The 24,304-nt window shown below is 35.7% G+C and overlaps 7 protein-coding genes across 11 annotated transcripts; 3 read left to right on the forward strand and 4 right to left on the reverse strand.

Annotated features, from left to right (window-relative positions):
* Positions 1-755: 755 nt before the first annotated feature.
* Positions 756-2,643, reverse strand: ZK688.9 (TIP41-like protein). The gene is made up of 5 exons (NM_066312.8): positions 2,468-2,643; positions 2,078-2,359; positions 1,828-1,944; positions 1,164-1,246; positions 756-1,081 (listed from the first exon to the last, which is right to left on the reverse strand). Exons 1-5 carry the CDS (start codon positions 2,630-2,632, stop codon positions 883-885), a joined length of 846 nt encoding a protein of 281 aa, NP_498713.3. The 5' UTR covers positions 2,633-2,643; the 3' UTR covers positions 756-882.
* Positions 2,644-3,216: 573 nt separating this feature from the next.
* Positions 3,217-4,606, reverse strand: ZK688.11 (uncharacterized protein). The gene is made up of 4 exons (NM_001047431.3): positions 4,562-4,606; positions 3,881-3,985; positions 3,670-3,836; positions 3,217-3,621 (listed from the first exon to the last, which is right to left on the reverse strand). Exons 1-4 carry the CDS (start codon positions 4,595-4,597, stop codon positions 3,423-3,425), a joined length of 507 nt encoding a protein of 168 aa, NP_001040896.1. The 5' UTR covers positions 4,598-4,606; the 3' UTR covers positions 3,217-3,422.
* A 120-nt stretch (positions 4,607-4,726) lies between these two features.
* Positions 4,727-11,266, reverse strand: ZK688.5 (Ubiquitin-like domain-containing protein). 5 transcript variants are annotated; one of them, NM_001382922.1, is made up of 12 exons: positions 11,084-11,264; positions 10,869-11,035; positions 10,564-10,769; positions 10,458-10,516; positions 10,200-10,406; positions 9,837-10,099; positions 7,422-9,790; positions 6,805-6,997; positions 6,067-6,759; positions 5,673-5,906; positions 5,441-5,611; positions 4,728-5,245 (listed from the first exon to the last, which is right to left on the reverse strand). In NM_001382922.1, exons 1-4 carry the CDS (start codon positions 11,201-11,203, stop codon positions 10,488-10,490), a joined length of 522 nt encoding a protein of 173 aa, NP_001370894.1. In that variant the 5' UTR covers positions 11,204-11,264; the 3' UTR covers positions 4,728-5,245; positions 5,441-5,611; positions 5,673-5,906; positions 6,067-6,759; positions 6,805-6,997; positions 7,422-9,790; positions 9,837-10,099; positions 10,200-10,406; positions 10,458-10,487. The 5 variants fall into 5 exon arrangements, with proteins under 5 accessions (NP_001366828.1, NP_001368171.1, NP_001370894.1 ...); NM_001379806.2 differs by having other exon boundaries at positions 4,727-5,245; positions 5,673-5,912; positions 10,458-10,769; positions 11,084-11,266; NM_001379808.1 differs by having other exon boundaries at positions 4,727-5,289; positions 5,673-5,912; positions 10,458-10,769.
* Positions 11,267-11,898: 632 nt separating this feature from the next.
* fahd-1 (Oxaloacetate tautomerase fahd-1, mitochondrial) lies at positions 11,899-14,272 on the forward strand. The gene is made up of 4 exons (NM_066314.7): positions 11,899-12,052; positions 13,412-13,536; positions 13,581-13,688; positions 13,737-14,272. Exons 2-4 carry the CDS (start codon positions 13,414-13,416, stop codon positions 14,148-14,150), a joined length of 645 nt encoding a protein of 214 aa, NP_498715.1. The 5' UTR covers positions 11,899-12,052; positions 13,412-13,413; the 3' UTR covers positions 14,151-14,272.
* A 394-nt stretch (positions 14,273-14,666) lies between these two features.
* On the forward strand, positions 14,667-14,944 carry ZK688.4 (uncharacterized protein; the record flags this gene model as incomplete). The annotated part of the gene is made up of 2 exons (NM_066315.2): positions 14,667-14,811; positions 14,855-14,944. The coding sequence occupies 2 exons, from the start codon at positions 14,667-14,669 to the stop codon at positions 14,911-14,913; spliced, it is 204 nt and encodes a 67-aa protein (NP_498716.1). The 3' UTR covers positions 14,914-14,944.
* A 184-nt stretch (positions 14,945-15,128) lies between these two features.
* Positions 15,129-16,668, reverse strand: ZK688.10 (uncharacterized protein). Its single transcript, NM_001038300.3, has 6 exons — positions 16,587-16,668; positions 16,304-16,541; positions 16,036-16,148; positions 15,783-15,989; positions 15,611-15,736; positions 15,129-15,563 (listed from the first exon to the last, which is right to left on the reverse strand). The coding sequence occupies exons 1-6, from the start codon at positions 16,620-16,622 to the stop codon at positions 15,465-15,467; spliced, it is 819 nt and encodes a 272-aa protein (NP_001033389.2). The 5' UTR covers positions 16,623-16,668; the 3' UTR covers positions 15,129-15,464.
* Positions 16,669-20,675: 4,007 nt separating this feature from the next.
* On the forward strand, positions 20,676-24,116 carry best-24 (Bestrophin homolog 24). The gene is made up of 8 exons (NM_066316.8): positions 20,676-20,856; positions 21,216-21,350; positions 21,784-22,273; positions 22,325-22,617; positions 22,668-22,778; positions 22,829-22,924; positions 22,969-23,460; positions 23,776-24,116. Exons 1-8 carry the CDS (start codon positions 20,678-20,680, stop codon positions 23,876-23,878), a joined length of 1,899 nt encoding a protein of 632 aa, NP_498717.1. The 5' UTR covers positions 20,676-20,677; the 3' UTR covers positions 23,879-24,116.
* Positions 24,117-24,304: the final 188 nt, after the last annotated feature.

The following is a 24,304-nucleotide window of genomic DNA, read 5'->3' on the forward strand; positions in this document are numbered from 1 at the left end:
AATTCAAAAACGATGTTTTTTCTCGATCACCTCCACCGTTTTGAGAGAAAGCGAGGGAGGATGAGTGCAATCTCTCATGCATTCTATTTCACAAGACAACAGCTCAAGGAAGAAGCAGATCAATTGCATTGTAAACTTGGCGCAACGAGTGAGAATCAGCAATGAAGTCGAAGCGGGAAGAAGGAATAAGAAAAAGAAGAGACAGGTGTGATGGAAGAGTGTTGCATCAAGGGCGGGGAGCAAATGTCATTTCGATGGATGAAGTGAGCTCCAGACAAAAGACAACAAAAGAAATGTGTAGATGAGTGTGTGTATGTGTATTTGAAATCTGAGTGGGTTTCGGTTTTTTGCACATTTTACATGAGAAACCAGAGGAAAACATATGCTCTCGCGAAATTTTGCGATTTTACCGTTAAAAATACTGTACCCGGTTTCGACACGACAAATTTTTGTTGAATTCAAAAAGGTGTGCGTCTTTAGACACTTTTAGTGATATTCCGAGTTTTTCAAATTTATGTATTTCTAATGTTGTACATGTGTTGTATATATACATCAGTGTTAACAAATCGTTAGATAAACTATACAGTACTCTTTAAAGGCGCTCCCTTTTTGCATTTCACAAAAATTTGTCGTGTTGAGACCGGGCACCGTATTGTTTAACAAAAATTGCAAATTTGCGCCTGCTTCTAGCTTCTCATAGTTTTTAATTTTTCTCATCGGAGATAGTTTTATGAATTCTAAAACTCCGAAATTTTGACAAACGAACGTAATTTTTATTTCCGAATCGTTAAGCCAGTATCACGAAAATTGAAATAAAACAGGAACAATCGAAATGTTAGTGGAAAAAAGGAGAGATCTATTTGAAAATATTAATGAGACAATTCAAAAAAGGCGTTCACGATCAACTGATACACGATCAAAGTGCTCTTCAACAACTGGAAGATGCATCCATGCTCTGTCTACATCTAATAATTCCTCCGGATCAACGTGACCAAGATTCCCGTACTTTGCTTCTCGAAGTTGCCACTCACGAATGACATGTCCATCGAATTCGTTGCCAACAATTCTGGTGTCACATACTCTGTTAATTGTGTAAATTATTATTCTGTGGTATTTTGAAGCAAATTCTCCTATAGCAGATAAATTTTCTCAAAAAGGCCAACCTGAGAAGAACATTGTCAACTCTCATGTAGAAGCGAAGAAGGACAAAAAAGTATCCGCGCATGACACGAACTCGCGCCAAAAGCTGAAAAATGAATATATTTATACCAGCCGTGGACCGCACCTCCGGCGCGGCGCCCGACTTCTGGAGCTGAAAACCAATTTTTCTGAGACTACCGTAATCATACAGTACTCCTACCGTACCACCATTGTACCACTACAGTACGCCGACTATATCCCTACACTAACCCCAACTCACTATCCCTCCAGAAGCTAAAACTTCGCAGACTACAAAGACTACATAGACTACAAACTATGGACAAACGGAATAAGCGCTTTATATATAGTAAATGATAACCCAGATGCGAAATATTGCGATTTTCGCATTAAAAATACGGTAACCGGTCTTGAAGCGATTCTAGGTTTACTGTAGTTGCCAACTCCTCATTGTCGAGTGATTTTATGAGTTATATTCCTCTTTTTATTTTTTGAAAAATGTGAAAATATAAATACATCAAGTTTTGAAGAAACAGAAAACAATAGGAAAACAACAATAAAATGTTGATAACTACAGTACTCCTTATAGAGAATCGATCGCTTGGAGACCGGCTACCCTACTTTTCGATCGAAAATCGGGACATTTTGCATCTGAATAATATTACAAACCTGAGCGATTCCATGATCTGCCAATTCGTCCTCAAACAATGTGATACTCGATGAAAACAAAATCTCGTCGCGTCTTTTCAGTCGTTCCATATCGATTCGTTCAGTTGTAGGAGTGACCTGGAGAAATTTTCAAATTTTTATTCTGAAATTTTACTTTTCATTTTTTTTCTCCAAATACTTGACACAACTGATTTTTTTAATTTTAACTTGGGGTAATATTAAATATCATATATTTGAAGTAAAAACTAACCTGACACCCAGTCACAGTTCCTTTGTAATGTGTAGTATAGGTCCAGTCAAACGGCTTCTGATGTTCCGATATTTGCTGAATCCGATCTTGTCTTGCAGATTGCCATACTGTCGACGCACCAACTTTTACATCGGGCAGACGATCCGCACAAACCATTTTGAGGGCATCCAGCGCGTTGAATTCGATAGAACCGAGTCGACCGAACTGGATTGTCAGAGAATTTCGTGCGAATACCATTTCCGGGCGCTCTTCAAGTTTCAACTCCCGGTCATATTTGCATTTCTGTTGAATGAACACATTTAGGCAAGAGCATTTTTATTTTGTTGTTAATTAGCAGAAAAGTTGTTTTAGAATTGCGAATAAACTATTCAATCAGAAATTTTCCCCTACCAAACAACTCGGATCCTCTTGATCTTCTGAATGCTTGCAGGAGCTCTCCAAAATGTGTCCAGCCAGTGAAATGAATTTAAAAAATCCCAGATCGAACTTTTCCTCTCGTTTTGCGTTTTTTGCAGCTCGCACCATCACCTCGTCAATGCTTCTCCGATCTGACATTTCTGAAGTGACCTGAAAAAAACTGTTTTTACTGTGAAAATAAAAGTTTATTGCAACAGATTCGGAATGAGCATAATTTTTTCATATCTAAACGTTTTTTACTAAACACTAGAAAATTTAGAATTTTAAAATTCGCGGAAAAATTACGTTTTGCCCAAAAATAAACTCATTTTTTTACTGAATTTGAAGGAAAATCTATTGCAACTTATTTCTGCTTAAATCATTTTTATTCTAGAAAACGAGGAAAAAGTTTCGAAATATTTTGAACAAGAAGCCCAATTTATAGATAAAATTTAGACGTATTTTTCTTTTCTCTGCTCTTATGATCGATTTTCGCAGAGGTTTTTGATTATCCGGTAAATATTACTAGTTATTCTAATTTTTCATTAAAAAATTACATCGAAAATAACGAAAAAACATCGAAAAACGCGAAAGATCAACGAAACCAATTCATGAATTAATTCGAATTTATAATTCAGTACAAAAGCGATTCGGTCGCGGGACTAGATTTTGCAACTTCCTAGGCCATTTCCAATTTGCAGTGCTAATTGGAAAATGCGTCTACAAAAATATCTACAAAAATTGAAAACATGAAACTGAAGAATTTATTTTAAAATTGTTTAGTGTATCACAACTGTAAGAACAGTCTACATTCGGCAAGATCATATGAAAATGGCATTAAGCTAGCTGAACAGAAGGGGAAACAAGTCGATTAATCGATCGATTGTGAAAATTAAAATTAAAGCTTGAATGAATATCACAAAGGAATTTTTTCGAACCATTTCTACCCTTATTGTCTGAAATACGAAGTGATGAAAGGAACAACAAAGATTGCGATAAACATGAAAAGAAATCGATAAAATACATAAGAAGCTGTTATTCCTGCCTCGTTCTTAACTTTTGGTGCTGCTTTTGGAGATTTCCGAACCGGTTCCGATTGGCGTTCTAACGTTCTATTACGAACTGACATGGCAGAAGATTCAGAAGAGCTGAAACGATGAATTTAAGTAAAATTCGAACCTCACTATTTCGCTAACCGCGGCATATTTAATGATTCTTGATCATCATCAAAACTATCTGATTTGTTCATTAAATCGGCAAGAGTTTGTGAATCCCATTGAAGATGCCCTGTTGAATTTGGTTTTTGCATAATTTTTGAAATCATGGAGAACATTTCTTCGTTTTTTGCTCCCATTTGCTCTACCTGTAATAACTAATAGGTTATGGTCGGCTTATAAGTTTTCAGACCTTTTTTTCAACATTTTTCATGGTCATTTCTTGATTTCGACTTCCTATGTTCCTTTTATAGCCACGCATTTTAACAAGATCCGATTCAATTACATCTCGGGTTTTCTGAAATAAACTTTATGAAACTTCTCAGATAAAAGTTTATTAAATAGCCATTCAAAGCGAGTTTGTATAGATTTCAACGAATATAAAACTGCTCATACCTATATTATGAATTTAAATTCGGCTCAACTTTATACAAATTCGATGTGGATCTACTTAAATTTGAGATTTATAAATTTGCCTAGAATGAGAAATTGAGTAGAATTTGTATTCTTAAAAAAATTGGCATTTCTGCTCAAACTGAGTTGAAACCTATACAAATTTGATTTTCATTTGGCTATATTATAAACGGTTTATCTGGGTTATTGGTCCCCGACAATTTCACTCTCTCTGCAGAAAATAATAGTTTCTGGTCAGCTTTTAGTTCATCAAATATATGTGAGTTATAATATATAATTAGTATTGCCTCCTAGACACCTCGTAAATTTTTACGGAAAAAAGTGAAAGTGATTTGCAAATTGAGAAATAGCAATAAATCTTTAGGACCCTTCAATTTGAGAGTAGTTCTTCAGAGTTGAGCGTTTGAACTTTTGGCCAAGAAATGAACAATTTTTGTATATTTACAAATTCAAATGTTACCTTATCAAAAACATCAAGTCTGTTCTTTGCCGACATTGCCAGTAACTGGAAAATTTACTATTTTTCGTAATCTCTGTAAAACTGAAAAAACTCTTTGAAAAGTAGATTGGTATCGTTCAACCTTTTCTTGTTATATTGAAGTAAAAAGTTATCGAAAAAACAAGAATTGGAGTGCTTAACTTTATGAAATTTAAATATAAATAAGAAAAAACAATACAAAACCGATTTTCCAATCATTTACATAAAAACTTGTTAGCTGATAGGAGCACAGATTGAATTGCAAGTCAAACAATTCAAACTACAAATGAACATAGTTAAATAAATAGATATGAACAATTAATTGTAGGTATATTTGAACCTAAACCGTAAAATAACGTTTCTTAGTCTCGAAAACCGGCATTGTTGAGATATCATGAACGAGGCGGCCAATTTTGATTAAAACTAATCCACCGAAGACTGTACTATAACCCGATGATTTCCAATTATATTCCGATACATTTCACTGGATATTGTTTGTAGTTGTTGATGAAGTTGATGGACCTGAAGATCCTGATGAAGTTCGTGTTCCAGAAGATGATGATTGAGAAGTCAACGGAGATGATGTCGACAACGATGTCATCATCGGTGCCACCACATCCACACAGTCATCATTATCCTCGCGACTGCCGTCGTGATTGCGTTTTCCTGGAAGAAACGCCTGATTTGGGTCCAGATGAGGCGACCAAGGCCTGAATATTAGAAAAAAACTAGCACAGGCCAAATCAGTTCAATTTTTTGACACTTTTTATTGTGTCGTTAATGATATAGAATTTACGTTATTTACCATATTCTGCATTCATTCCGAAAAATTTTAAAAGAATTTTCCCACGCTTTACTTACTTGGATTGTTTGTTGAAACAGTATTCAACGAAGAGGAAGATGTAGACGGCTGAGAAGATGTAGATGCAATAGTTGGTAAAAGTTGCCGGGATTCGTTGAGAACTATGTCATTCCAATCGGTTCCAGCACGAACTTTCAAAAGGAATTGATCAAAATTTTCTTCGGAGAAATCTTAAATTAAACAATTATAATTTGTAGAAAAAAGTTGCAATTGAGAGAAAAAAAAACAAACCAGTGTATCTGTTACTCCAATAGTCCATAACTCGATTCCAATTGTCAATAAACACGTTAATACCAGGGCGATCTGTGCTCTCATATCGAATAGTTGCAAAATAATCACTGATTCGTTTCATCTGAATTTTCATTCGCTCCACGTCACGGTCACACATACGATAGAACATTATAAGATTTCGGTAGAGGTAACTGTCGACACTTTGAAGGATGAATCGAACAGCATTACCAGAGTCTGAAACTGGAGAGGCGTTAAAAATTGAACTGCTGGTAAAATTGTTTTAAAAGTTTTGTTAAGTTTTCGCTAGCTGAAAATTTTTTTATTTAGGAAAGTAGTGCAATTATTTTCAAATTTTTTTCAGAAAAAATGTTGTTTTGAAATCGATTAAATTTACCTAGATTTAACTGCGACAATGTTAAAAACGACTTGATGAGAGCAATTTCAATTTGCCGGAACGCCCAAACAACTTCCGCAAAATCATTACGGTCGTATCCAAATGGGAACGAAGTTGGAAGCTGATCGTTTTGAGACATAAATATTGCAAAAAATTGTTCGTTGTTCGCCAAATTCTCAGCGATGCCGTGTAGTTCTGAATTGCTGAGTCCAGTTCTTCCAACCAAATAATTGTCTCGAATGTGTGCTCTGATTTGAGCTTCAAACTCTGACGCAACATTTGTGGCAGTGGTTCGCCTGGCAAGTTGAGCAAAATCATGACGAGTAAGCCGTCCATAGGTGAGCTCAAGGAGAAATCCAAATATGCCAGGTGGACGAGGATTCGAAGAAGATTCCATATAATCTACGAGGTAGGTTAGTAGAGATGCAATTTGTCCGGGAATTAAAACTTCTTGCTCTAAATTGATTCCAGGTGGGAATGGCGAGAAGGCTAATCTTGGATCTGCAGCTTCCTGCACTGGACTACGGTTCATTTGTTCACGAGGAGACGTTTCTGTAGATTGATTTACACTTGTTGTGTTCTGACTTGCGTTGCGAGTTGCACGACTGCCGGGAACACGAGAAATGTGTTCTTTAACCATTCTTAGCAGCTCTGTATGATTTGCTGCTTGATAACCACTGATGTTGTTCATATCTAAATAATCACTACATTATTTTGCATAAAACTCCGTAAACTTACTCATAGTGAACAATGTATCAGCATCAATACAATGAGCAAGTAGACTTCGAATTGCTGTTTTGACAAAAGGCCGAAAGTCTTCCAAATTCCGGAAGGAAAGTAATCCAGACTGCGTTCTTCGAATCGAGTAATTGTAGTCCTCATCTTCATGATGAATTTGAATTGGTCGGCGTTCAATACTTGGAACTAAAGCCTAAAAAATAAGATTACAATATGTTCAGACTTGAAAAAGTACACCAGAGTACCGTAATTTTAAAATTTCGTTGTTGCGGAAATTTCATTTTCAGTTTTTTTTTTGATGATTTGTTAAAATTTATGTTTTTTGTTGCATTGTTTTTTTTTTAAAATAAATACATTTTTATCGAAAAACTATGGAAAATTGATGAAAACTCCACTGTAACGGACCTTTAAAATTACAGTACTCTTTAAAGACGCGTACCTTTTTGCATATATGAAAAACTTGCCGTGTCGAACGCAGTGCCGTAATTTTGGAGCAAAAATCGCAAAATTTTGCGTTTGCTAATATATATAAACTTTTTCTACTATGCTTCTCAGTGAATATATTTTTAATTGAACTGTTTTTTGATGATTATTTGAGTTTTATATTTATCTCCTACCTGAATACGAGCCTCAAATTCTTGATCTGGTTGAAGTGACTGAAGTGTGAATCTGTCCCCATCAGCCATATGAGTAGGTGTCGCAAGTCTATTGATCTCACAGTGACGATTCGTGCAATTCATAAATGGATCGATTGCCACCATTGGCTTTACATGCTGTGTTACTCTCACAGTCCGTCTTCTGGGATCGTTCAATGGAGTTGTTGGACCAGGTGTGACAAATGGGCTTTGTCGTCTTGAATCAGCCAAATCACCGTTGAATGTTGCCGCCAGATGATCAATTCTTGCTCGAGCTACTCTCGCTGCTTGACGAGCCGCAATGGCAGCAGGACTTTCCACGTGACCCGGATTTTGAACATTTGGAGAATCGATATCCATTGATTCTTGACGTGTTGGAGATGATTGCACAGTTGCTGGGGCCGAAGTTGTTCTTGGAGTTGGAGCAGGTGGCGATGGAGTAGATCTGGCTGGTTGATCTGAACTTCCAGATAGATCGAACTCAAAAAGCCCTCGAGTTGTTGGAGTCGGTGAGACAACCTGACGGATCGGCCATCCAGGTGGCCCCGCAGATGTAGATGGAACGTTGGAAGAAGCCATCATCAATGGAAACCCGGCCGGTGCAAATGTGTGAGTTGTTGCAGTGAATGTCAGAGATATATGATTCGGACTTTCTGCCCTAGCAGCTGCAGCAGGATGAACAGTTTCTCTGACAGTTCTTCTATTTGGTCGAGTGCCCAGGGGCAGTCTTCCAGCACGGATATCTGCAGCATCTTCTGAATTAAACGATGGTCCTGGTGGATTTTCAGAAGTTGATGGTGCTGAAGAGGTCGAAGGGATTCTTCCTCGATTTTCCAAAAATTGACGACGGTTTTGTCTTCTTTCTCTTATCGCTCTTAGATCACCACTTTGAGGTTGTGAAATATCTGATGGAACTCGAACTATCATTGAATCAAACTCGTCGCTTTGGGACTCTTCTACACCATCCACAGACTCGTAATCGTTTCTCGAAGATGCAGTTTGATTAGTAGGCATTATCAAACGAGCAACATGTGTTGGAAATTCTCCTCTTCCAAATAGTGACTTTATGCATTCCGCAATAGCTCTGACCAGAACTTCCTCGTCTCGAACCAGGGCCAACATCAAGTCTTTCGATTCATTCACGGTGTTTCCTGCCGAAGTTAGCATTTCCAATGCAATTGCAACACATTCTCTGAGCGTACATAATGGCATATTCTGAATTCGGGTATCCCATGATTCATTATTGAAACGAGTCGTCAAGCTAGAAGCAATACGTTGAAGAGCTTCAGCACGATACCTTGAAGCAATATTCTTCGCGATTCTTTGAAGTTCATTGGGTTCAATTGCAACCGGGAATGGGGCAAGAGTTTCAGTTTCCGCACCACGTGCATCTGGTTGTACATTGAATCTATGAGTGGTAAATCTCCGACTTGTTCCGGGTTGCTGATCAGAACCGGGAGGCGGCAGAGTCTCCACTGGAACACTTGGTGCATCGCCCGTAGTTGCTACGAATCTACGTCCAGGTCTAGCTGTTACTCTAACTCTTCCACCTTCAATTCCTGGTTGCTGAGCAAATAAGTTCTCCACTTGCTCCTGCTGCGCTCTCAATACATCCTGTAGGCTTAAACCACTGATTGGATCGGTTGCTGCCATTAGATTTATGCTTCCACCTTGATTCATTTCTTGAGTGAGAACAAACTGTTGGGGTGTTGGGCGTGCTAGAATTTGTGGTCTTGGTTCAGCTATTCTTCTTGGTTCTTGTAAAACAACTTCCATATGAACACTCGGCGGATGATATGCGAGATATGGATAGTCTCCATTATAACGTCCGCCAACATCAGACAACATTCTTGGTGGCTCAAAAATATGAGTGACCGGAATCGTTAACGGTTGTTCATCACTGCTTTGAAACTTGAATATAACAGTTGCAGGATGTGGAAATGGTACAGTGAGCACATTCACAGCGTACTGAGGTAAAATTCGTTGAGGGAAACTTGGAGTGATAAAGGAAACATCCAAATCAGCAGTCAAATGTGTCATATGAGAAATTTGATGTCGCATTCGTTGAATGTAACAGTAGAACATGGAGAGAGCCTGATATCGGTAATCAACTTCAGTGGTTATATGATCTCTAATGAACTTGACTGCGCCCACTTCATTAAGATCATCCAGGAGATCTTCAAGACGTGTAAACCGTCGTTGTTGTTTTCTGAATTCACGCATAACTCCAATAACATCAATGTCAAGTGCATGTCTCATGTAAAAATGAGGGTTTCGAGGAGTTTCAGGATACTCTTGGATTTTAAGTGCACGGTATTCTTCGGTTTGATTCTTTCGGAAACGAATACGTTCTGAAAATTAGATAAAATGTATTGAAGAAAGAATTACAAAGCTTACCGAAATCCTTCATATGACTCAGCTCTGCCCACTGGTATTCCAAGTGTTTGACTATTTCATCCAATGCTTCAACTCGTTGGTTTCTTGCTTGTTGACTCAAATTCTGATCAAACTGCCTAGTTTTAACCATTTCTAATACATGACGAGTTGCAGCAACAAGACCATCGTGCTCTTCGAGTTTGTCAATAAAACGTGACAAATGGTCAGTCCAGAGGCATAGAAAATCGAGTTTTTCAAGTGCAGGGGATGGAATATGTGGTGAGCTGAAACATGAAAAATGTATGCATGCAATCGTGGGAGTAGGGATTACAATTTCCTCACGGATGGACTTTTTCAACAATTTCTATGAAACAAAAAACTCACACTGGAGGTAACTCAACTGACAGCGATGTACAGTTTTGATTCCATTTCATCGAAACCCCGAGCCTGGTGGAGTCGGATAGAAATGATATATTGTTGATAGTTTCTCTGACAACTTGCTCAAAATGCTCCCTCGGACGGAAGATTAAGTCATCAGCAATATTGACTGTCCATTGAATCACATTCGGTTCCGACGGAAAAGTAACAGTTCTGAAAATTAAAGCATACATGACATCACATTTGACTTTTTTTTTAACTTACTGTGATGCAGCTTGTGGGCGATTCGGTGAGTTAGATGTGCCTCTGTACGGAACAGCTTTCTGTAAGACGCAATCTTCTGAAACTCGAGATGTAAGCACAGGTGTACCAGCAATTGATCCGGGAACACGAATTGGATGAACAACAGTGTGTTGTGTTTGAGATGGAGGCGTAGGAATTTCAACATTTCCAGGTATCATTCTTGCGAATGCTGGTGATTGGAATATAAACCCAGGTGGTGGTAGTCCAGGAATGGCGTTTATAATTCTTGGTCCTGCGACGCGGTCTGGCATCACGTTCGGACGATCATTTTCTCTGAAATTAATATTTAAAATTACTCCAAAAATACCATTATAAATTTTAAAACTAATAAGTCGAGCATTTTTTCACAGAAAATTTTTTTTAATCCCTCACCCGCTCGGTCCTCTGTCAACGAGATGCACAGTTTGTCCATCAGAAATTCCGGCTGCTTGCACCGTTTGTGTTGAGTTCAAAACACGTCCACCAGCAATCACGCGTTGAAATCCTGATTGAATGTTCATTTCCCTACGTCCCAAATCAATAAGTGATTGAATCGTATCCTGAAATGTATTATATTGAATATAAATATAATAAAGTAATGTACTTACTTGAAGGCCGATCGTTACCGTAGCTTCACGATCATCCAATGTTTTAAGTGTAACCCGAATGGTCGTCGGTAAATCGGGCTCCCCGTTTCCAGAAGCTTCTTGCTCCTGTGTCTCCGACATATTTCAAGACAAGAATGACACTAGATCAACTGACTTTGTGATATGAGAGACTGTTCTGAAAATTAGATATAAACATAAGCAGAAAAGATTAGAAATTAAAAAAAGAAATGAATAGTCAAAAATGTAGACTGTGATGATAGAGTATTCCACATTTCATATAAGATCATGCACATAATTAAGTGATGACTCAATATCAGGTTCCTCATACCAGGAAAAATATATTGGTTCAAGCATAAAACGGCTTACTAAAAAGTTAAATTTCTGGAAGATCTCTATGAAAATGATTAAGTTTCACTCATTTCCTCCCACTTCCTCCTGTTCATACAAAAAAAATCAGCACCGGCACAGAAGAGGCGGAAAGCGAGAGGTAGCAAGAAAGTCAGAGAGAACATGAAACGCGTGCAGAGTCCTAAGAAGCAGAGAAAGCGGTGCCGACCACGGAGCGATTCACTCTCTCTCCACGCGGCTGTGGCCGTCCACCAGGGCCAATGGCTCGTAAGAGAAATAGAGAAACAGAGTAAGAACTAGAGACACAGAGACATGGTTTCTCTTTACTTCCAATCAAGTATGTCCTTTTTTCAAGCCGAATTGGAGGACGATCAATGTTACTCGATGTTTGAAGAAAAATAGTATTGAAACATTAGAGATATTCTAGGGATGCTGAAAACTATATTTTTGATAACAAAGTTCAAGGCACAAACCAAGCAGGTCAATTTTTAAGTTATTTAGGTAGGAGGTGGAGACTTTTTGAAGAATTGATGATAAAATGCCAGTGAAACGTATAATTCGCGTCTTTTCCGCATCGAATTCTTCTGATTTCTAACTAATATTATCGAGACAAAATGTCAGGTGAGTGTGACTTTCTGGCACCACGGGCCTAACAACTAATCGATGCTATATGCGTGTTGAAAAACTGACAAATAAGTGAACGTGAACTTGGTCAGTATGTGGAAAGTATGACAAATGTAAATAGAATCCGTTCACTCTCTCATACATAAACTATTTTCTGAAATCTGAGCGCGTGTTCTAGCAATTTAGACAAGCAACTATAGCAACTATAGTAACTCTATAGTATAGTAATATAGTATACTAATAGTAATTTGGGCAAATAAGTCAATAAAATTTGAGTTTTGTCTATTTTTGGGTGTCATTGAGCAATTAATCGGTTCAAATTGTATTCACAGACTTTCACTCGTCTTTAATACAACTAAAACACGAAAAAATATGAAAAATCACGAAAAAATACGAAAAATCGCCTAAAATTGCCGAAAAGCAAGAAATTACTGATTTGATTGTCCGAGAGGAGTACACACGAGGTGCGCTCATTTGCGCGCGGAATTATAATTAGATGGACGAAGAGTATCATTTTCGCACCTTTGAAGGCTCATAACTTCCTTTAGAGAAATTTTTGTGATGTTTCGCTTTTACATATCGACTTGTACGAGCATAGAGAGTGTTTTAAAGTATAGTCTCAAAGTCGACTACACCACCTTTAAACGATTATCAAGCACGGTTAGTAATTCTAAAACATCACAATTTTTAAATAACTGATGTTCATTACCAGTTTCGAGTTTTCAAACTTGTGACTAGGATAATAGTTTGATGTAAGTTATAAATATCTCGTAGCAAATACTACAATTATTTTTCAAATGACTACTGTAGAGCTTGTGTCGATTTACGGGTTCGATTTTCGAAACGAATTTCTGCTCGAATTATGACAACTTTACCCCTGTTTCTTTAGTTGTTTCGTTTTTTTCGTGTTCTGTCATTTTTTTGTTATTTTAAAATGTCATCAATTAATAAATTACTTCCGTAAATCGACACCAGCTCTACAGTAGTCATTGAAAGGATTACTGTAGTTTTCGCTGCGAAATATTTTGCGCGTCAAATATGTCCCGCAATACGCATTCTCAAAATTGTAATAGTAAAAGAGTATTTGCCGAATATGAAGAATAATATATTCTGATAATATTAAGAAATCTCTGCTTCTCTTTTCTTTAAAAAAAATGTCAAAAAATGGCAGACATAAACACGCTTTACTGCGAATTTGTCTGCGTCTCTCATTTTTTTGGCTGCATTATTTCACTCCCTCGCATACACAATCATGGCTTCCCCGCAAAACATTTGTTTTATTCTAATTTTTGTGCATATCTTGTATTTTTCTTATTTAATAATTCTAAATTTGAAACAAAAAAAACTACATTTTAGACATGTCTTCACTCGCTGGATTTCGTAACTTGGCAACAAAGATCGTTTGTGTCGGACGCAACTACAAAGATCACGCTTTAGAATTAGGAAATGCCATCCCAAAGAAACCAATGCTTTTTGTAAAAGTAATATAATTTTTTTAAGAAGTGAAAAATAATTATAATTTCAGACTGTCAACTCATTCATAGTAGAAGGAGAACCAATTGTTGCACCACCCGGTTGCCAGAATCTGCATCAGGAAGTGGAATTAGGAGTTGTCATTAGTAAAAAAGCATCGGTAAGAGACAAAAATAGAATACTAGTACTAAAAAAACAACGATTCCAGCGTATTTCAAAATCAGATGCTATGGATTACATTGGAGGTTACACTGTCGCATTGGACATGACCGCCCGTGATTTCCAAGATGAAGCCAAAAAAGCTGGAGCTCCGTGGTTTCTAGCAAAATCGTTCGATGGATCTTGTCCAATCGGAGGATTTCTTCCGGTTTCGGATATTCCCAATCCACACGACGTGGAACTTTTCTGCAAAATAAACGGAAAAGATCAACAGAGATGTCGTACCGATGTGATGATCTTCGATATCCCAACCCTTTTGGAGTACACAACACAATTCTTCACATTAGAAGTTGGAGATGTCGTTTTGACAGGAACACCAGCAGGAGTTACCAAGATTAATAGTGGAGATGTCATCGAATTTGGATTGACTGATAAATTGAATTCCAAATTTAATGTTCAGTAAACGTTTATTTGATACAGTTGCTTCTTTGTAAATACAAATAGAATTTCGTTCATAAATAGAACACATTTTTACGTGTTTTCTAATGTTCAAATAATTTCAATAAAACTATTTCTAAATTAAATTTTGAAACCATGCATTCATCGAGAGAACACGAAAATCCAATTTATCATTCCGCCCTGAACGATGAACTTACATCTGTTTGCTACTGTTATAGGTGAGCAATAAAACGCACAAAAGGATTAAAATAATTACCTATTATGGAAGCGTAGAAATAATCCGCGGTCATTTGAAGATGCTCCGCATTGTTAATTCGAACGTTGTCAATCAGTTTTGCCGAATCCGCCAGTTTTCAAGCATTTTTCGTATTCTTTAAATTATGTTTTCCTTTGTTTTTAATGATTTTCAACTTCACATGCAGTTTTATTTCCAAATACCTAACGAGACCAATGGTTCGGGGGGCGGAACATTTTAAATTGACCGTGGAGCAGGTTTCCACTTTAAACTCATTTTATGAAAATGCACACTCTGATCTTATTTAGAACCGTTCACTCTGTCTCCAATTTCTACATTTTCTCCAGTACCATTCTGCTTACGTCAGCAGTAATTCTTGCAATATTTTTCTTTTTTGGCGATGGATTTTTCCGAGAAAAGTATCGCAGAGGTATGGTTTCTTATTTAGATTTAAAAATTATTGATTTTTGCAGAGTTCTCCACAAATTCCAAAGAAAAGGACGGAAACAAGAACTTGACCACTGTTGAATAAATATGTTTAAATTATAAATATATTTGCAATATCTACGATAGTTTCATTCTGTTTATTATAATTATTGCAAACAATCACATCATGTTGGAACTTGTCGTTACCGTACCTCTTCTTGTTCTTATACCACTTTCATGGGATGCGCATTTATACAGATGTGTCTCGCAGTTCGGAATTAGTTCGTCTTGAGTATTTAAAGGATTAAAAAATGTTCATTATGCAGCAAAATTGAAATCAATGCGTTTTTTCAAAAATGCATTTAAAGGGATGGGACTCATTCATATATATGCTCATAAAGCTACAGGATAAAAACAGTAATGAGGACCGCTTTGGGAAGAAAAAGCCATTCAGAACTTTCAGAAAAGAGTGGCGGGTTTCAGTGAATACGGTAATTCATATTCGAAAAATCTTCACATTTTTGCTTATCATTCCTTTCTTTATGATTAAAAGTGAATTTGGAAAAGAAACAAATGGGTCATATCAATTATATAATTTCGATATTTTTATTTCAATCAAACTGGAGGATCTTGAAAAAGAGCCCGACGAGAGTTTCTCTACTTTTTTCCATCCTGACTCCAATTGTCATCCATACAGTCTAGTTGGGAATATCCAGGTGGGGGAGTCTCAGTGCATCCGGACTTTGTGGTCAGGCTCTGTAGTGGAAACATGAAATATTTTCAAATAGATAAACACAACTAACCGAATACTTCGGCGGACTATCCACATCAATCACAACGGGCTGCTCCTGTCCATTGAGTTCTATAAGGCGGTTAATAATTCTATTGTTCTGAGCAATAAGTTCTCGACGACGTCTTTCAGCAACAATCTGCAAGGATCACGAAAGTGATAATATTATTTCTGTGTACTATTACCCGTTTTTTGTCAAAATGAGCACAAAGATGAAGCACTGCCAACAAGCAAACTGAGTTGTAGATCAGATACAAAATTGACAGAACGCACATTACAACTGGATCAATTCCAAATACACTATCTCCAAAATCATGAACTCCAAACAAATTGGCACCAATTACCACAATAGTTTGACTCAGAATGATAATATTTGTAACTTTGATAATGATCTGAAAATGCTGAATTTCACAATAAGAGGGAAAGTAAAGAACCCACGAGAATCACGGTATACGGTACGAAAATCTTTTCAATCTCTGAAACAACTGCCAGTAGACCAAATATTTGAGAAATGAGGTAAACGAAGAATATTCCAACCCAAACAGCTTTCACTGAAAATGCTATTTTAGCATCTTAAAATCCTCACCGTTACCTAGGTTTCTGGAACTTCAGCTAAAAGTTTATATTATCGCCGTCTACCAGCATGGACAATCAAATGAATCTATTCTAATTCAGCCGAATAGTCAGCTCGGTACCGGGAACTCACACTCATCGGAAATCCATTGAGTTGGATCTGGAGTTGGTTTCTGAAGATACATAAGTCCACTCAATCCGATACACCACGCAACCAAAAGATAGAGCTTATAGGCTGCAGAGCAAAGAAATATTCTCGAAAAACATTCCTGACAAAACACATGGCAACCGTGAGATATTGATGACACACGTGGCAAATGCTGGTAATTGCGCGGAGGATTTCTAGTAAGTGATTGCTGACGGTAGGGAAGCTGAAAACTTTTTAAATTTTAGAAGCCGCTCCTTTGGAAACTAACGTTAAAGTTAAAATCCGCTTGCATCGAAGACGACATGAAAGAGAATCGAGTAAGTTTACGAGAAAGCGAAACGAGAAATAAATTTAAATTTAACTCCTACGTTATATTTAATACTATAATAAATTAACGTGGAAATACCATTCTTCTCTTTAATGTTTCACAAAATTGCCAAATTTAATTATGTAAATATTGTTCAAGGACTTCTTGAACATACTAAAATGTTGTATTTAAATTCAGAAAAAAAAAACAAAATTTGCAACAATTCGCTATGTGCTATACGCTATGATTTCAGTAGGTCCCGAAGTTTTCAGTTCAATCAGAAAGTCAAGAATTTTCAGGCATATATTTGACGGCACTATTTTAGATGTAATATATATATTATACACCAACTCTTGGAAATTTAAAATTAATTTTTTGCTTCCATCTCTTTGTGTTTAAATACCAATTCCCCATCTCTTCATTCTGTTCTTTGTCAATTCTAAACTTTTTTCCGCACCTCATCATCGTCAACGGCATTGCAAAAATGCAAATTCTTCCAGTCAAACTATCGAAAATTTGAAAAATTGAATATCGTCGACGGGTTTATGTAAATAATTGTCTTCTTTCAATCTCTTTCTGTCAAGTTCGATTTTCGATTTTTGACTACTTTCCCGACTTCTCCTATAACAGACTTTTTCATGGGAAAAGCAAATATATCATTCCTTGCCTATTTTTCTTGTTTTTATTATTGTTTTTATTAATAGCAGGACTCCACAATTTTGAGAAAATTGAGACATGTAATTAGAAAATTCCAAAAGATCGGTTCGTTAATTTATTTGAAACATAACCAACTGTTCTCTAAATTGTTTTTTATCACTTTTTTCATTCCTATCTCATTGCAAATGGTATTCTCCAAAGAAACCTGCGTGCCCGACAATTGATTGTTCTTCGGCGTCTACTTCTTCTTTAACGATATCATTAGAAATATCAGTTGATTCAGATGATCTTTGAATTAGAAGAATGTAAACTGGTTTGATGTCTTCCATGTTTGTACCCAAAAATGTCAGATACTGTAGTCATCACATGGTTTTATCTGGAAAATTTTTATATAAACGTCATTATTTATCTTTTAGACAAAATTAATCCTCTCTGGATTGTGTGTTCAAAATCTAATTTTTTGGATTCAATGTAGAGGAATGAAAGAGTTTCAAAAGTCGTACAACATTGTGTATTTTTGTCATTTTTTAAAAATAAAAAACATTTGCACAAAAACAACTCTGGAAACGCTGCTTGAAAAATATTAGTCAGAAAATATAATATGTTTTCCGTTTGAGCTTGCACCCCCTAGAAAAGTTCTTGATGAAACCAAAAAGCCGAAAAAAATAGGTGAGTTGTCAGTATATCTATAGAACAATTTAAGCAGGGGTGCGCGGCAATTGGAAATATCCGGCAATCGGCAATTTTGGCAATTGTCGAAATTGCCGCAATTGCCGAAATTCGATGGAAGTGCGAGACTATTTGAAAAAATTCGGTCAATAAAAACTGTACAAGTTGAGTAATACAATCAGAAAAGGCTTTGAAAAAAGAAACATAGCTACTCACTTAACATATTTAAAGAAAAGGTGTTTATCATTGTGCTTTTTCTGAATCTCTCAGAATTTTTGCAAAATCAGATTTTTCAAAGATCACTCTTCTTGTCATCGTTAGGAATACTGTAATGATGTGCCTATCTTGTGTATTGTGTCATGTATTCTTTACATTTCTTTTATTTTTTTCAAAAACTAATAGTACTTTTATTAGTGTTTGGGGGTGTGTTCTTGTGTTCTCTGGCGTAGTGGGTGGAAATTCTGTGGTTTTTTTACTTTATAAGAAAAATGATAAAGTCAATCCCAATTTTTACTCTCCCAATATCATTGTCTCTGTTTTTAGATCAACAATTTACATAGAAAATCGTTTGCCTATAACCGGGACTACTGCTGCATTTTTGAGTCTACTATTTGATGAAACATAACTGAAAAGGAGAAATGTGTAATTTTGATGTACCTGAAGTCAGTTGTAAAAAATTTCAACCAAGATTTACGCTTGACAGGTGTGTTGAAAAAAATTAGATCAATCCCATGAAAAATGTGTTATTGACTTTACTCTAATTTTTAGTTCCATCCTTGTATTCAAACTTACGTAAGTTGATAGGCTTCCCCCAGTAATTTCTTCGTTCTCATTGAATAAAAATGACTGACGGGAAATGGCTAATATTTGGTGTGAAGATAGTCTATATTACCAATGCAAATGACAAAAAGAAACAAATTTTTGCAAATTCATTTTTCTTTTCAAAAGGGGGTTTCCCTAGTATTGTAACACAAAAAACGAAACGTGATGTTGTAGTTTGAAATTCTGATCTCAATGACTTTATAAACTTCTTATTCAAACATACACTTTTAGAAAATCATTTGTATTATTTGCACGGTGACTGAATGCCATAGGTGTCTAATTGGACGCCAAATAAAGGATATGTACTGCTCAAACACGTGGCACAATATACGATACAAAACTCAGTTTGTCACATTTTTTGGAAAACATCGAACACCTTGTCATTTCACAGGTTTACTTCAACAGAAAGAAACTTGATTCTTTATTTTATTTAGTGTTTCTTGATTTTTTCTATTTTTGAAGTGAGGAAACATAAGATCAGAATTTAAATTTAAATTCGATTAAAATAAAATGTTTTCGGTAAAAAAATTTCTCAAAAGTACTTTTCTAATCAAGTAATGGGATTGATTGGCAAAATTGGATTACAGTATCTAATTGGTTAGCAATTTTGTAGAAGATTGTCTGATTGTTTTCCGATCTTTGTTATAGAAGACTCCATGTTTTCCGAAAAATAAAAACTAGCAGTAGGCTTTAAAAGTTTTGAAGTATTATTTTCAAGATATGTTTTTATGAAATATTTATGATTTTTTTTTCGAAAAACCCCTCAATGTTCCCAAACAACACTTCAATCAGTCATTTTCTAAAAATATTCTCATCGTTCAACCGTCTAATCATTTCCTGCAAACATCTTAAATTCAAAATAACAAATCACATGTTGATACCATTCTATCACAAATATCTGTATATATCTTTTCCATTATTTTTCTCTGATTCTTTGAAATATCAAACCATCAAAAGTCTTTAGACCGTTGTCAATGAAGAACCGAATAGTGACCGCTGTGAACCTTGATTTCCGCCCAGTTCCTCTCTAGCTCCGCCTTTTCTTGAGGGAGTTTCCCAATAGAATATTAGAAATGGAACAGTTTCAGATCTTTCGAAAATTACTTTGTAGACAATAGAGCTGTGGACCTCTAGGACTTCATGTTAACTATCTTTTCAGACTAACTGGACTAATTGACAATTCGGGTTACTGTATATCCTGAAATTTTTGGAAACATTTCTTGTGAACAACTTTTCAGGTTTTATGTCATTTTGTCAAATTGAATACCCACTTCTCAGAAGTCAGGTCACAAAATCCGAGTAATCTCTATACTTCCTAAAATTAACAGATTCCCGTATTTGAAATGTTTTGAATGACTCGGCAGAGTATGACATCATAGAAGGCATTGCCCAAAGATAACAATTTGACGAATTCAAATTATACAAAAAAGATCAAATAATCATAAAATCCTAATTTTCAAGAAAAAATTGTGACTGAAATTAAATGACTCATGTTCTTTTTTACAACCGAACAAATTTTTTTACATTACATCTTCTCTCTCTTTCTTGAACTTCTTTCTATTATCGTCTTTTTCTAGAGAACTATCAATTTCTTTTTTCTCTTTTTCTCACTGACATCAACTTCATCTTTTGCCGATTCTGAGTGTATTCTGATTGCGGTTGTCTTGTCTCTTGATCACATTGTTTTTTTCGTATTTTCTAGATATTGCGGCAATAAAAAAGGTCTTTGGAACTGTTAATTCAAAATTAAGAAATTGGTATCGGTTTTCAAAGGAATTGTTTGATTTGTTTTTAGTAACTGTCTCTTTTGAAGTTTTTCGATTGTGTACCGAAGCTCTAAATTTTCAAATTGATCTCTTCCATTTAAAAATGTTTTCACACGGATCCAAATCAATTTTTCAGTGATGACAATAAACTACAACTTAGCAGTATCCACTTCAAAACCGTGGACACTGTTCAAGTTGCTGCTCAAATGGCGTGGAAGTATTTGGAAGGCAGTGATATTGGAATTGGCAGTTTGGTTAGTATTATATGGCATACTAAGTGTCATTTATCGAACTGCACTCAATCCTGGGCAGCAGAGGTGAGCGATTTTTTGAGTTTGCTTTAAAGGTGGAGTATTGTCAGTGGAGACTTAGTCTAAATACACTTGTGATATTCCAACATGGCCGAACATCATAATAGAACACTATAAAAGATTTGATTTTCTTCTCAAGACTTTCAGTAAAAGTTTTGTAAATTTCCAAATTTTCCAAAATGTGTTGTTTTTAGTAATTACAATTATTACTGCATCTTCAAGACACCAGAATGTTCAAATTCAAAAAAATTGAAATGCAATTAAATATTGAAATTTATGGAAAAAAAGTTTATATGATTGACATCCAAATTTGTGTGAATGGTTTTATCTAAATCTGTAAGGAAAACAAATAAAGTAAATTTCAGAACATTCGAGCGAATAGTACAGTATTGCGATAGTCGATTATCATATATTCCATTGAATTTTATGTTGGGTTTCTTTGTTACTGCAGTTGTCAACAGATGGACATATTTGTATCAAATTATTGGATTTATTGATAAGTAAGTTCAACTTTTATTCTAGATTTGAAATTTTGAAACATTTTTACTTCTGCTCATTTTTCTTTGTGAAATGTTGGTTAGTTCCAGTCATCTCATTTAAATAATCGGATTATTGGAAATCGAGTGTACTATGACTTGAACTCTGAATGATATGTACCTGAGAACATAGAAAAACACTTCAATGCATACTACAACAAATGAGGAATACTAGAATAAAAGTCAATACTGGAAAAGTGTTGCAACCCATTTGATCCACTTGCACAACTCAACAATTTTTAATGAAACAAAAAAAGAGAAAAAAAGTATTAAAAAATGCAAGTTTCCCCCTAATACATTGACTTCCCCTAATGTATTGAATAGACTTCAAAAAAATATTATGGTGCCAAAATTTATTGCGTAAATTAACATGAATAGCTTATTGATTAATTTTCAGTATTGGTTTAATGGCAGCCGAATATGTCCGTGGACGTACTGAGCAAGCTCGAATGTATCGTCGAAATATCGTTCGATACTGTGAATTGGCTCAAGTTCTAGTATTCCGTGACATCAGTATGCGTACTCGACGTCGATTTCCAACTTTGGATACAGTAGTCGCTGCTGGATTTATGATGCCTCACGAGAAAGATCGATTTGATGAGATTCAATACAAATATTCGAAATACTGGGTTCCATTTCAATGGGCATTTAGTTTGACATATGAAGCACGAAAGAAGGGATTAATTGAAAGTGATTATTATCAAGTTGTCGTGCAGGATGAAATCAAAAAGTTCCGAACGGGTCTTGCCTGGATTTGTAATTATGATTGGGTGCCAATTCCAATTATGTATCCACAATTAGTCTGTCTGGCTGTTCACACATACTTTTTGGTATGTCTTTTGGCAAGACAATATGTGGTTTCAGAACATGCAGATAATAAAACAGAGGTTTGTTACTGTTGAATTTTAATTTTAGAAAAAAATAATATAATTTGTCAGATTGATTTATATTTCCCAATCATGTCAACTCTCCAGTTTATTTTCTACATGGGATGGATGAAAGTTGCCGAAGCGATGCTTAACCCATTCGGAGAAGATGATGATGATTTCGAATGCAATGCTCTTATTGATCGAAATATTACAATGGTCTTGATGATGGTAGATCAAGGATACGATAGAGCTCCAGATCTTAAGAGAGATGACTTCTGGGATGAAGAAGTTGAACCATTGTATTCTGAAGAAACTGCAAAGATACCAAATAATCCATTGAAGGGTTCAGTGTCAGATGTCAAGTGAGTTAATGAGTTATGAAGGAAATTTTGAACACGTTATGGATTTTCAGACTTCCGGAATACGTCCATGAAATCAAAATGGTTCCACATTGTGATGATGCTTCTCCATTAGTTCCGGGAGATGAGATGAGGAGAAGACGAGTTTCAGTTGTTCCAGTCAAGTGAGTTTTGAGCCTGAATAGTTTAGACGACCTTAAAATAAAATATTCAGGCCATCGGACCAACAACACCATCATCATGGCCATCGCACCCGTACTTCATTGGGTAACATCGAAATGTTCAGAAGTTTCAAGAACAAAATCGAGAGGTAGAGATAAGATCCTGGAAAATTCAATGTAAAAATGTTTTCAGGTCATTCTCGAAACCCCATTTACACGACGACCTAGGTCGAAAGACGTTCTCACATGGAATGCTTGAAAACATGGAATTTGAGGGATCAAATACAAATATTGCAGATGGATCCCATGCAAATAACAATTCATTCACAAATTCAGCATTTGTGAATTCAGGAGAAGACCTTTCAAATAAGCGAATTGACACATCATCCAGTCAGCCACAACTGGCAACTGGGAAACGTGGAAGTGAACATCCATTCCAACATCACGTACTTGACGACGTCTTAGAAGACGATGAATCAGATGAGAATCAGTTAACGATTCGGAAGAAATCCTCTGTTTTGCAACCAGCAATTACATTGGTTGAAAGATTTAATGAAGCTACTGGTCAGTTAGAAACTGAAGTAAAAAGAGATGAGAAGAAGAAAAAAGAAGAGGAATTGAGAGAAGAAGGAGACAATGGAAAAGAAGAAAAAGATAATAAAGAGGATAAAAAAGAAGAACAAGAGTAAGAGTTTTGAATTTGAAACTGATAAGCCTACTGTTTTCGTGAGTAACTGCAAACAGGACAGGCTTATAAATCAAAGAAAGTAGGCAGGCACATAGGTAGGCTACGAAATAGGCATATAAGTGAAGGTTTGCCTGCCTGCTATAGAAAAGCTAAAAAATATCATTTCTAATGTAATAATTATTTTCAATAATTTCCTACGTTCCCTTGAAAATCTTACGGACCTCACTTTTTCATACACATATCAAAATGCTAGATTTCCCTAAAATTGAATGAAAATATAATATTAAAACTATAATTTTGATAAATTTTCAGTCGTCCATCCCGACCAACTCGACCATTCTTCATTGGAGTAGTCCGCTCAGAATCTGAAGATCATAGCCATCCGCACCTTCGACCGCCAACAAAATTTGAATAGTCCTTCATTGACCAGAATATAATATCAATTTCATATCAAAAACACATTCTTTAAAGATTTCTACATCATATCCGTAAATCTATTTTTCAGCTTTAATCACTCCCAGACTTCTTTGTTTTTTAGTGAGAAACTACCCGATCCACCCGACCACAAAACATTATTTTGTAGCGACTTTTGATGACATGCTCAATTGTTTTCATTACATTTTTGTGCATTTTCTGTATAAATTTGACAATTTAAATTCAAGATACAAACAGAGTTTCAAGATTATTTTGAGTTCCATAGACGCCAAAAATTGGAAAAATTATACAAATGAGAAATTATTTTGTGGAATGTTTGTCCAATTTTTTTTTCAAAGTTTAGTGTCATAATTTATTTATCCGAAAATAATTTCAATTTTAATTTAACATTGTGAAAAGAGATACT

Source organism: Caenorhabditis elegans, chromosome III (assembly GCF_000002985.6).
Source record: "Caenorhabditis elegans chromosome III".
NCBI lineage: Eukaryota > Metazoa > Nematoda > Chromadorea > Rhabditida > Rhabditidae > Caenorhabditis > Caenorhabditis elegans.